General features: G+C 40.6%; 1 protein-coding gene across 4 annotated transcripts in view; it reads left to right on the plus strand.

The window, feature by feature from the left end:
• Positions 1-13465, plus strand: part of LOC124595253 (lys-63-specific deubiquitinase BRCC36-like) — a 46315-nt gene that overhangs the window by 5863 nt on the left and 26987 nt on the right. For all 4 annotated transcript variants that reach the window (XM_047133920.1, XM_047133917.1, XM_047133918.1 and 1 more), the window contains 2 exons: positions 8526-8733; positions 8820-8908. In XM_047133920.1, the coding sequence (XP_046989876.1) occupies positions 8565-8733; positions 8820-8908 (258 nt within the window). In that variant the 5' untranslated portion in view covers positions 8526-8564. The remainder of the gene's footprint in view (positions 1-8525; positions 8734-8819; positions 8909-13465) is intronic.

Below are 13465 nucleotides of genomic sequence, written 5' to 3' on the forward strand. Positions count from 1 at the left end.
GTACCTCCTGGGGAGCAGACCAAGTGGTCCTCCTCCACCTATATCACGCCTTAGTGTGCTCGAAATTGGCCTATGGAAGTATACTTTACTCCTCTGCATGGCTGTCTATTACTCAGTGTTTAAACTCTGTCCACCATCGTGGATTGCGGTTAGCATCTGGAGCTTTTTATACCAGCCCTGCAGCTTTACACTGAGGCTGCTGAACCTCCACTGTCCAATTGGTGATCTGTCCTTCTGAGTCTTTACGCTAGTCATCTGTCTTCCATGCCTGCTCATCTGACCCATGCACTTTTTTTCGACGCCTCCTTGGATTTAGGGTATGCAGGCTGCCCTTCCTCTCTACTACCACTGGGAGTCTGCTTCCATCAATTGCTACGTTCCCTTTCCTTCCAATCTCCTAGAGCTTTCTTGACAAATCGGGGTACGGCGCCACCTTTGCTTAACCCCCGGAACTGCCTTCTCCATGACCTTTGTCAGCTTCCTGAGGATAGTACCCCCCACTCCCCATAGTTTATCGTCGGGCATTTGCTGCTCTATGTGCACAAATGGAGGATGCCACATTTATTTACACTGACAGCTCAGAGACCACCTTTGGTGTTGGAAGTGCATATAGGCTGTTGTGACGTATATGTTTTATATATATAAATTTTCGGTGCCTGCAGTGTCACATCCAGTGTCACACAAATTTTTATTTTTAAACGGGATCACTTAAGACTATTTCCATGGGTTCGCCCCTCAAATTTCTCCCTCATATCACAAAATAGTTGTCTGATGTAGTACAAACTGAAAAAATAAATTCCTTTTAAAGCAAAGTTTCTTATATAATTTATATTCAAAGCCTTACACCTGTGTCACAGAAGAAATCCTACATCGAGAATACTTTACACAAGTTTAAGGGAAGAAATGCTTCCGATAATTATTACAGTATTCAAAGAACATCAAAATATGAACAGGCTAAAATGAACAAACAGCACATGAGGCTATGTTAATCAATTCAACTGTAAAAAGCTAAGGAGCATATTATTAGCAAAATGAGAAATATGCAAAAGTGAAACGCCAAAATGAACACTTCTCAATTGGGAGTAAATCAAAACAATCAGAATGTCTGAAAGAGAGCACAATAACATAAGCCATAAATGAATAAGAGCTAAGCAAATAAGAGAATAGGCAAAAATGAGATGCCAACAAAATGAGAGCTGGCCGAACTCGGTCGGCACTTATATACGGTTGCACTCGTGGCGGCACCTCGGGGTCCGTACACAACACGCGCGCCTGCGATCGCAATGCACTCTTAGCGCTCGCGGTGGCATCTAGCGGCCCGTATGCAAGTTGTGTGATTGCTGTCGCAGGTCGACCTTTAATCTATGTTGTTACACTGTCCAATACATCCGTTGCTATATGCGTGGATTCGCTCAGCTCTCTTCCCAACCTCCAAGCTCTTTATGATCGTCCACCCTCTGGTCCACCGGATTCAGGACTGCCTCCACATGCTCCACTTGAGTGGCATCTCTTTGGCATTCCTCTGGATCTGGGGACATGTTGGTATCCACAGAAATGCGGCAGCCGATTATAGCTGCAAAGGCTGCAATCTCTCTTCCTCGGCCTGCTGTTCTCATGGTTCCCTTTGCAAATCTACAGAGCATTTTATGTTTTTGTGTTTCTCTTTTATGGTGCATACATTGGTCTGCACTTGCCGATAGTAAATTACAGGATGTAAAACCTCTTCCATGTGCTTGGACCTCTTCCTCCCGGCCTCATCGTTGGGAGGAGGTAATTATTTTAACTAGACTCCGATTGGGCACTGTCTTGTTGGCCATTGGCATCCTGTAAGTGGTGATCCTGCCATGCTTTGTCCCCATTGCTCTCATTTGTTGACGATGAAACACCTTTTACTTCAGTGCCCCTATTTAAATCCGCTATGCACCCGTTTACAGCTGTCGCTTGATATATCTTTCCTTTTAGCAGATGACATGCGCTAAGCCGATCACGTCCTTGAGTTTATCAGTGTTAGTGTGATGACATCGGTCATTAGAAGCTCTTTCCGGGGAAAACAAATAGCAATTTCCTACGATTTCCTTCTGTTTTTAGTTTCTCTCCTTGAGTTTCGCCCCCATTGCTGCTGATGTAAATTTCTGTTTTTTTAACCTTCACTAAGCCACAGAATGGTTACTTATGACTGTAGCAGTTTTGCACCCTAAAACCATAATAAAATTAAAAAAAATCCTGATCACTGTCTCCTTTTGGCTTAACACAGCGATTTATCTCACGCACCGGCAGCCCAGATTGAGGATTCCAATTGCAGTCCGTGTCCGGTTACTTTTTATGGCACTCAACACTTTCCCTCTAAACCAGAGGTTGTACAGAGTTTCAGGGAGAGCATAAGGAAACAATTGACAGGAATGGGGGAAAGAAATACAGTAGACGAAGAATGGGTAGCTCTGAAGGATGAAGTAGTGAAGGCAGCAGAGGATCAAGTAGGTAAAAAGACAAGGGCTAGTAGAAATCCTTGGGTAACAGAAGAAATATTGAATTTAATTGAGGAAAGGAGAAAATATAAAAACACAGTAAATGAAGCGGGCAAAAAGGAATACAAACGCCTCAAAAACGAGATCGATAGGAAGTGCCAAATGGCTAAGCAGGGATGGCCAGAGGACAGATGTAAGGATGTAGAGGTGTATATCACTAGGGGTAAGATAGATGCTGCCTACAGGAAAATTAAAGAGACCTTTGGAGAAAAGGGAACCACTTGCATTAATATCAAGAGCTCAGGTGGAAACCCAGTTCTAAGCAAAGAAGGGAAAGCAGAAAGGCAGAAGGAGTATATAGAGGGTCTATACAAGGGCGATGAACTTAAGGACAATATTATGGAAATGGAAGAGGATGTAGATGAAGATGAAATGGGAGATACGATACTGCGTGAAGAGTTTGACAGAGCACTGAAAGACCTGAGTCGTAACAAGGCCCCGGGAGTAGACAACATTCCATTAGAACTACTGACGGCCTTGGGAGACCCAGTCCTGACAAAACTCTACCATCTGGTGAGCAAGATGTATGAGACAGGCTATATACCCTCAGACTTCAAGAAGAATGTAATAGTTCCAATCCCAAAGAAAGCAGGTGTTGACAGATGTGAAATTTACCGAACCATCGGTTTAATAAGTCACAGCTGCAAAATACTAACGCGAATTCTTTACAGACGAATGGAAAAACTGGTAGAAGCCGACCTCGGGGAAGATCAGTTTGGATTCCGTAGAAATGTTGGAACACGTGAGGCAATACTGACCCTACAACTTCTCTTAGAAAATGGATTAAGGAAAGGCAAAACTACGTTTCTAGCATTTGTAGACTTAGAGAAAGCTTTTGACAATGTTGACTGGAATACTCTCTTTCAAATTCTAAGAGTGGCAGGGGTAAAATACAGGGAGCAATTTGTACAGAAACCAGATGGCAGTTATAAGAATCAGTGGGCATGAAAGGGAAGCTGTGGTTGGGAAGTTAGTGAGACAGGGTTGTAGCCTATCTTCGATGTTATTCGATCTGTATATTGAGCAAGCAGTAAAGGAAACAAAAGAAAAATTTGGAGTAGGAATTAAAATCCATGGAGAAGAAATAAAAACTTTGAGGTTCGCCGATGACATTGTAATTCTGTCAGAGACAGCGAAGGACTTGGAAGAGCAGTTGAATGGAATGAACAGTGTCTTAAAAGGAGGATATAAGATGAACATCAACAAAAGCCAAACGAGGATAATGGAATGTAGTCGAATTAAGTTGGGTGATGCTGAGGGAATTAGATTAGGAAATGAGACGCTTAAAATAGTAAATGAGTTTTGCTATTTGGGGAGCAAAATAACTGGTGATGGTCAAAGTAGAGAGGACATAAAATGTAGACTGGCAATGGCAAGGAAAGCATTTCTGAAGAAGAGAAATTTGTTAACATCGAGTATAGTGTCAGGAAGACGTTTCTGAAAGTATTTGTATGGAGTGTAGCCATGTCTGAAAGTGAAACATGGACGATAAATAGTTCTGACAAGAAGAGAATAGAAGCTTTCGAAATGTGGTGCTATAGAAGAATGCTGTAGATTAGATGGGTAGACCACATAACTAATGAGGAGGTATTGAACTGAATTGGGGAGAAGAGGAGTTTGTGGCACAACTTGACAAGAAGAAGGGACCGGTTGGTAGGACATGTTCTGAGGCTTCAAGGGATCACAAATTTAGCATTGGAGGGCAGCATGGAGGGTAAAAATCGTAGAGGGAGACCAAGAGATGAATACACTAAGCAGATTCAGAAGGATGTAGGTTGCAGTAGGTACTGGGAGATGAAGAAGCTTGCACAGGATAGAGTAGCATGGAGAGCTGCATCAAACCATCTCAGGACTGAAGACCACAACTACTACTATTACTACTACTACTACTACTACTACTACTACTACTACTTTCCCTCTACCACCTTTCCTGTTGGTCTACTCACTTATGCCTCCTTGGTCCGTGCCTTGGCTACAGCTTTGTCTGGACCTATTGCAAGGCCCAAATGGCTCAGTTCCACCTGAGGCCCTCTGCTGGCAATTTTGTTCTATTCTCGATGAGTTCCAGGGTTCAGAAATAGTCTACACCAATGGCTTGATGGTCAATGGTCATGATGGCTTTGCTTGCACTCATGCTTGTCATACTGAACAGCGCTCTTTGCAGGATGGCTGCAGTGTTTTCACTACAGAGTTGGTAGGCATCTCTCGCACTCTTGAGCATATCCGCTCCTGACAGGTGAGGCTTTAGTCACCTGTAGTGACTCCTGAAGCAGCCTGCAAGCTCTCGACCAGTGCTTCTCTTACCATCCTTTCATAATGACTATCCAGAAGTATCTTTACGGCCTCAGAAACAGTGGATGTTCAGTGTCCTTCATTTGGGTCCCAGGGCATGTCGGGATTCCAGGTAATGAATTTGCTGACAGGCCTACGGGCTACCAGTAAAACAGATTTGGAGATCGGCCCACCAGAGACTGATCTCCTATCGGTCACGCTGTAAAGTTTTCAGGATCTGGGGTACTGAATAGTGCACCCTCAGTACTCCAAATAAACTATTTGTTATCAAGTAGACAATGAATGGGTGGCAGTCATCCATGCGAGCCATTAGCAGGCACTCCCCATTGTCCTTTTCCGGCTACATATCGGCCATACATGGCTGGCTCATGGCCATCTCCTTGTTCGCGAGGGCTCACCTAAGTGTTGCTGTGGTTCCCACTTGAATGTTGTCCACATCTTGTTGGACTGCCCAATTTTAGCTGCTCTGCAGCGGATTTTTAACCTTCCTGTTACACTGCCAGTGGTGTTGGGCGACAGTGCATCAGTGGCTGATACAGTTTTATGTTTTATGTGTGAGGGGGTTTTTATCACACAATCTAAGGGTGTGTGTCTGGCCTTCTCTCCCAGGCCTCCATCCTCCCTCCATTTTAACTCTTCCTCGCCCTTTCTTTGCTGTTTGTTTGCCCTGGTGTTCGTCTTTTCCTTATCTGCGTTCCTCTACCCTTGTCTTTTGGGCTGGAGATTTTAGTGTGTTGCAGAATGGCTGGCTCACCCTTTTTTATTTTTGCAATCAGCATCTGCTATATTATTTTAATACCTTCCATTACATTTTTTCTTTTAGTGTATGTTTCCCCCTTTGTGCTAGCTTCTTTCATTTTTTCTTGAAGTGTGGTTCCCAGTTAGTTTTATGCCTTTTGCTTTCTCTGACTCCTTTTGGGAATGTTTCTAACCTGAGACCTGTTTGAATACGGGGAAAAGGACTAATGACCCTGTAGTTTGGTCCCTTTACTCCCCAAACCACCCACCCCACATTTTCTCTGCATTGTGCATCGGCACCTGATGGATGTAGATCCTTGAGGATTTCATTTGTCTCTTCAATTAGGTCGTCTCATATTATGAGTGATAAATTTTTTTCCATGTCTTGTACTGTTTGGACAGTCAAACAGTGGAAAATCCAGGATGGAATAATGGCAATATTAAGAAAGGATAGGCTGCTTCTCACCATATATTTGAGATGTTGGATTGCATACAGGCACAACAAAAAGACTGTTGAACAACTTAGCTTTTGTGTGAGAAGTGCTGTCCTCTGTATACAGGATACCATCTGTTTGTTCTGTGTGATACACATCCCACACACTTGAGAAATTTTCTAGGATGTGTCACACAAGTGTCTTGTAAGCAGTCTCCTGTGTGGATTGATGGTATTTCCCTTGTATGCTATCAGTAAACCAGTATATGTCACCTGCTTTACCTACTGCTGAGCCTATGTGATCATTTATTTCATATCAGTACAAAATTGTCCGCCCCCAGTAGCTGCCTGGTCAGCGCAACAGAATGTCAATCCTAAGGGGCCAGGTTCGATTCCTGGCTGGGTCGGAGATTTTCTCTGCTCAGGGACTGGGTGTTGTGTTGTCCCAATCACCATTTCATCCCCATTGACACCCAAGTCGCTGAAGTGGCGTCCAATCGAAAGACTTGCACGCAGCGAACAGTCTACTCGACAGGAGGCCATAGTCACATGACATTTACATTTTAACACAAAATTGTTAAATCCAGCTATTTATATGAGTTGATCAATTGTAGTGACAGGGCCTACTGTATTTTTATTTATTTGTTTATTTTTGTTTTGTTTCATGAAGTTAACAGTGTGTACTATTGAGCAGCATGTAATAAATTAACATTGATCATAAAGAAAATAAATAGTATTAATTTCAACTTAAAGAGGGAGAACAACTCAATGTCTTTAAGCAGAAATGATAAATCTATAGACTGTGTAGCAAACTAAAGTTTTTATGGATGAATACTGATTTTCAGTTGGCACGGAATGAACACATCAAGATACTGGCAAGAGAGTGTCGTCAGCATGTTACATTCTTGTGGTTCTATCATCAGCCGCTGCCTTGTAATGACATAATACTCATATACTCTGAAGCCCCACTTTGAATGCTGTTATTGGGCTCAGGATGAGTTAGTTGCTCTTTAAGAGCAGCTGGAAATCACCCTGACTACAGTCATATAGTTGGATGCTGCTGTGAGTGGATGTGTTGAGAGGTCTAGAATAGACAATGTACCAGCAAGTGTTATCCTCTGGTGTGGATGCTGTCTACTCTACAGGAAGTACAGGACTTACCATTACTCATCCACTTGACTGTGTGTGTCATGTCAGTGCTAGGTCTAGGGTCCGTGTAGAAGGGAGGCAGGGACCACATAAGACTCAAGATATTATACGCATCCCTGTAACCAATAAGTTCAAGATGCTGTCAGTCACCAGAACTGATTCTGAGCTAGTGACACTTTATATTTTGGGGACCCTGGTGTGTCCCGTGCCAAGCTGAAGCAAATGCAAAAGGTTTTGCAAAAACTGTGCCCTTGCCAACCTAGGCCATATTCAAAATCATTTGATGTTGAACAATGTGTTGTTGTTGTTGTTGTTAATAGAACAGTATTTCACAATTTGAAGTCATTTCAGTCAAATTGCCTCTTGACTTCAGTTTCAGGTTTTTGGCTGATATTTGACGATTTTTGTAATGTTGCACCAGAATGAGTGAATGGCTGGCATTATCAAAGTGTCAACCTCCATTGCTAATGATGGACTGGAGTTAAGCTCATGGCTGCAGATTACATCTGGCACACCAAAGCCCAGGGGCTTTTCTGTGGTCATCACCATTGCGTTTTTCCCCTTGCTACCTCCAACAGTCATTTGCTGCAACACAGTAATCCAGGATCTATTCATTTTCAGACTCTGCTCTTTCTTGTTGAAGCTATTGCCAGTTTGTGGATTTCATAGCTTCCCAGAACGAATGTGTGTTATAGCACTTCTCTCTAGCAAGAACTTCCATATCAGGGAATTTTATTATGTGGTTGGTCTCAAACAGTGGGTGCTCTGCCACAGCAATTTCTCCATTTGCCCTGACCTGCAGTGCTGCTTATGTTACGTGTCCCTGGTGCTGATTGATTGTCCACTCATTCCAGCATAGATTTTTCCACATGTATGTAATATTTAGTATATTCCCAGAATTGGACATTGGCTGCCAGGTACAGATAATCTGCAGCCATGAGCTCAACTCAAATCTACCACCAGCAATGGAGGAGGACGGTTTGACAGTGCCAGCTACTCGTGCTGGCAAAACATCAGAAAAATCACCGGTCAATCATTGGCCAAAGAACTTGAGATAGCAGACAACAGGCAATTTGTCAGAAAGTGACCATGAAAACCTTAAGTTTTGCAATTATTGTATTGCACTTAAGTAAAATGTACATCCAAGGCTTCTTTCCAAATCCTAGTGACACACTTTGTGTTATCTGTTGAATACAACTAATTTAAAGCAATGTTCATATGAATGGGAAGGTTATTGCCTATATGTAGCAGTACATAACTGTGTTGTGAAATTTAAGTTTGAGACAGTAATTCAGTAAAAGTCAAGATCACTTTGTATCACAGGGACAAGTAATATTCCAATGGCAGATATGTTGCAGAAAGTGAAACTTGAAATTTTCATTCCACAGATTGATTCACACAAAGTGGCACACATTTCAGCTGTTGCAATGCTGAGGCGGTCAGATAAACGGCGTGACAGAGTGGAAATTTCTCCAGAACAATTGTCAAATGCATCAAACCTTGCTGAAAAGTTGGCTGGCCAGTTAAATCAGCCAATGAGAGTAATTGGTTGGTACCACTCTCATCCTCATATTACAGTGTGGCCATCTCATGTGGGTAAGACAATAATTCAGTCATTCATATGGTTTAATTGAGTACATCACTTAATTGTAGTAGTCCTTTTAGCATGGTATTTGTTTCAGATGTGCAAACACAATCAATGTACCAGGTCATGGATCCAGGTTTTGTGGGAGTAATAATTTCTGTTTTCAATGAAGATAAGTCATCAAAGGTACGAATATTTTAATTCCATGCAATGTGAATTAGAGACAAACATTGACACAGGTTCACACATAGTCAGCTCGCACACATATAGCCATTGTCTGTCATCTGTGGGCACGGTGTTGAATGCATTTCAGGAATAGGAGGATAGTGAATTTGCCTGTTCACTTTTGTCCCTGTTTTATCATTATATCCAAACATATAATAATCCTTAAACTCTTACAGCACACATACATTAATGGTACTTACCCATAATTTTGTTTTCTGCTCTTGTATTCTTCTAATAAATAACACCCACTTGTACTCTTTTCCATTCCTTTGTAGCTGCTTGCCATGTGTGCGATTAGCTTTCAACAATTTTAACTTCTTCTCTACATCATATGTACATTTTTTTCTATGACTCAGATTTAACAATTTATGCAGCAGTCAGATACGTTAATACTGTCTCCCTGTACAAGTGCATGTTTCAGATTGAATATCTATGATTTCAGCTGTCCTTTTCTTGTCTTCTGTTTAGGCATTGAAAGATCAAATAAGTTGGGAGAAGCTTTTGATATAATAAGCATGTTTACACAGGAGCAAAATTTTCTGGGGTCCTCCAAAATACCTAAGGTATGATTGTGGGAGTTGGTGTGCTATTGTAGTTTGTCAGTTTTTTTTTTTACGTTCTGTTGAGCTAAGAGTATGGTAGTGTATGCTCTGTCACAAATTTCCAAATATTTTTGTTAAGCTGTGGTGACATCTCCATTCTTTACTTGTGTGGCAACATTTGCATGTTGTCATTTTCTTTGTTGTTGTCTTCATTGTCACCATCACCGTCATCATCTTCAGTCCAAAGAACGGTTTTATACAGCTCTAAATACTAGCTAATCCTGTGCAAAACTCTCCATTTGTGCATAGTTACTGCAACCAACCAACCATTTGAACATGCTCACTTTATTTGAACCTTGGACTCTCTCTACAATTTTTACCCCTATACTTCCATCCATTGCCAAATTTATGACTCGCTGATGTCTCAGAATGTGTCCTGTCAACTGATCCCTTCTTTTAGTCAAATGCCACAAATTTCTTTTCTCTCCAGTTCTGTTCTCTATCTCATCATCAGTTATTCAATCTGTGCATCTAATGTTTAGCATTCTTAGGTAGCACCATACTTGAAAAGCTTCTATTCTCTTGTTGCCTGCGCTGCGTTGTATCTGTGTTTCACTTTGATATAAGGCAACATTCCAGACAAATATCCTCAGAAAAGAGCTGCCTAGCATATAAATCTGAATTTGATGTCAACAAATTGTCTCTTTCAGAAATTTTTTTTCTTGCCGTTTCTGTTCTACATTTTATATCCTCCATACAGCCAAACTGTACAAAGGGCCATTCACAAGTTGCTTTTGTTCGTAGTTTAAAGCAAAGATGTTTGCACAACTCTCTCTAACAAGTTGGCAGCATCCATTGGGAGGATATGATGTGGTATCCAACAAACAGCTGTTAATTGCGTATGTATTCATGCCACTAACATAAGAATGGTGTTTTTGGATGGTCTTTCCCTCACACTCTGCTTTTGATGTATATTGATGTTTCTGTTATTGATATGTAAAACACTATATTTTAATATAATAGAGGGAAACATTCCATGCGGGAAAAATATATTTAAAAACAAAGATGATGTGACTTACCATACGAAAGCGCTGGCAGGTCGATAGAAACACAGACACATACATACACACAAAATTCAAGCTTTCGCAACGAACTGTTGCCTCATCAGGAAAGAGGGAAGGAGATGGAAAGACGAAAGGAAGTGGGTTTTAAGGGAGAGGGTAAGGAGTCATTCCAATCCCGGGAGCGGAAAGACTTAACCTTAGGGGGAAAAAAGGACGGGTATACACTCGTACACACACACATATCTCCATCCACACATATACAGACACAAGCAGACATATTTAAAGACAAACTCTTTGTCTTTAAATATGTCTGCTTGTGTCTGTATATGTGTGGATGGATATGTGTGTGTGTGTGTGTGTGTGTGTGTGTGTGTGTGTGTGTGTGTGTGTGTGTGTGTGTGTGTGTGTGTGCGTGCGTGCGAGTGTATACCCGTCCTTTTTTCCCCCTAAGGTAAGTCTTTCCGCTCCCGGGATTGGAATGACTCCTTACCCTCTCCCTTAAAACCCACTTCCTTTCGTCTTTCCCTCTCCTTCCCTCTTTTCTGATGAGGCAACAGTTTGTTGCGAAAGCTTGAATTTTGTGTGTATGTATGTGTCTGTTTGTGTTTCTATCGACCTGCCAGCGCTTTCGTATGGTAAGTCACATCATCTTTGTTTTTAAATATACACTATATTTTAACACAGACAGTTAAAAAGGGTTGTATAAATTAATGAAAAAAAAAACTCCTGTAAGCAGATCATGAAGAATGAAAAAAGAAGAAAGGGCTCTTCGCACATCAGTAATTCTCGTAATTTTGTCTCGGTGGTTGAATTTTATGTGTGGGTGACCGACTGATCTGTAGTATAGCCAGAGATCTATGTTAGTTTCGGAGCTGATAGTTTAATTTTCCATTATTTTCTGTTTAATTGCATTGAGATTATTGCAAAGGCCAAGGTTCAGAAAAGCAATTAATGAAAGCTCTGTGTTAAACAACTTATTGTGTGTTAGTGTGTATTTGTTTCTGCTAGCACCTTGTACATTAAAGTTGTTACATTAAATAGTTATATTTTTATTTTGATTGCTGGAGAAATATTCATTACATTATTGGCAATAAAAATCAGCTGTTGCATTATCTTACATTTTCATGACTGCCCACAACAGGCTTTGCGCTTAGAATGTGGACGGCCCAGTGTAATGTTTTACCCCTCCATACATTGGCTGTTGTCACTTATTTTCCTATCCAAATAGCAAAATACATCTACTACATTCAGTGTCTCATTGTATAATCTAATTCCATCAGCATTGCCTGATTTAATTTGTCTACATTCCATTACCTTTGCTGTACTTTAGTTGATATTCATCTCATAATCTCTTTGTAGCACTAGCCATTCTGTTGAACAGTTCTTCCAAATCCTTTGCTTCAGTAAACCTCAGTGTTTTTATTTCATCTGCTTGAACTGTAATTCCTTTCCTGAATTTCATCTTCACATGCTGCTCAGCGTATAGATTGAATAATGTTGGGAATAGCTACAAACTTGTCTCGGTCCCTTCTCATCTGCTTGTTCCTTTTTGTGTCCCTATACTCTTATAACTTCATTCTGGTTTCTGTGCAATTTGTGCATAATCTTTTGTTTCTTATTTTTTATCCCAGACACCTTTAGAATTTCAAAGAGTGTTGTCCAATCATCACTCTCAAAATCCTTCTCTAAATGTACAAATGTTACAAACATAGGTTTGCCTTTCATAAACCTATCTTCTAAGATTCTCCGGAACTAATTTTTCCCAAATTCTGGCTCTAGCAGTTTCTCCATTCCTCTGTAAGTAATTCACTTCAGTACTTTTCAACCATGACTTATTTAACTGATATTGGTAATATTCACACCTGTCAGCACCTGCCTTTTACTGGAATTCATGTTCTCAAAGTTTGATGGTATTTTGTGTGTCTAATGTGTAGCCTTGTCTCCCGAGGAGCTCAGTAATTCTGTGGAAATGTTGTCTACTCGGGGAGCTTTGATTTGACTTGTGTCTTTCAGTGCTCTTCCAAATTATTCTTGCAGTATAGTATCTTTCATCTCATCTTCATTTACTTCCTGTGCCCCCAAGTCCATTTCCTGTATATAGCCCTTTTTTTATATACCTTCCAAATATCAACTTTCTCTTCTTTCCTTATTAGTGGGCTATCATCATACAGGTGATTCTCTTTTTCTCCAACTGTATGTTTAAGTTTCCTATGGATGGCATCTATCCTTCCCATAAACATGTATACTTCCACAGCTGTGCATTTGTCCTGAAACTACACCTGCTTAACCAGTTTGCACTTTCTCTCAATCTCATTTTTTAGACTTGTGTATTCCTTTTGCCTGCTTTGCATTTTTATATTTTCTTTGTTCATGAATTAAATTCAATATCTGCTGTGTTATTAAAGGATATCTTTTGTGGTTGTCTGATCCTCTGCTATCTTCACTATTTCATCTCTCGGTGCTAATCCATTCATCTTTTAGTGTATTCCCATCCGCTGTTTCAGTCAAATATTGCCTAATTCCCTCTTGAAACTCTCAGTAATATTTGGCTCTTTTAACTTGTCCAGGTCCCATCTCCTTAATTTCCTACCTTTATGCAATTCCTTAAGTTTTCAAATAAATTATGGTCAGAGTCCACATCTGTCCCTGAAAATATCTTACAGTTAAAAATCTCATTTTGAAATCTGTATCTTGCCATTGTATAATCAATCTGAAACTTTTCTGTCTCTTGGTCTCTTCAAAGTATACAGTGTTCTTTAATGATCCTTAAACTAAATGTTTCCAATGATTAAACAATTGAACCTCCAGGTAGGAATATCAGCTTAGTAGGAAAAGACAGATTGCTACTTACCGTAAAGAAGACACATTGACTAGCAGACAGGCACAATTAAGACACTTACATAAAGCATTCT

Source organism: Schistocerca americana, chromosome 2 (genome assembly GCF_021461395.2).
Source record: "Schistocerca americana isolate TAMUIC-IGC-003095 chromosome 2, iqSchAmer2.1, whole genome shotgun sequence".
Classification (NCBI taxonomy): domain Eukaryota; kingdom Metazoa; phylum Arthropoda; class Insecta; order Orthoptera; family Acrididae; genus Schistocerca; species Schistocerca americana.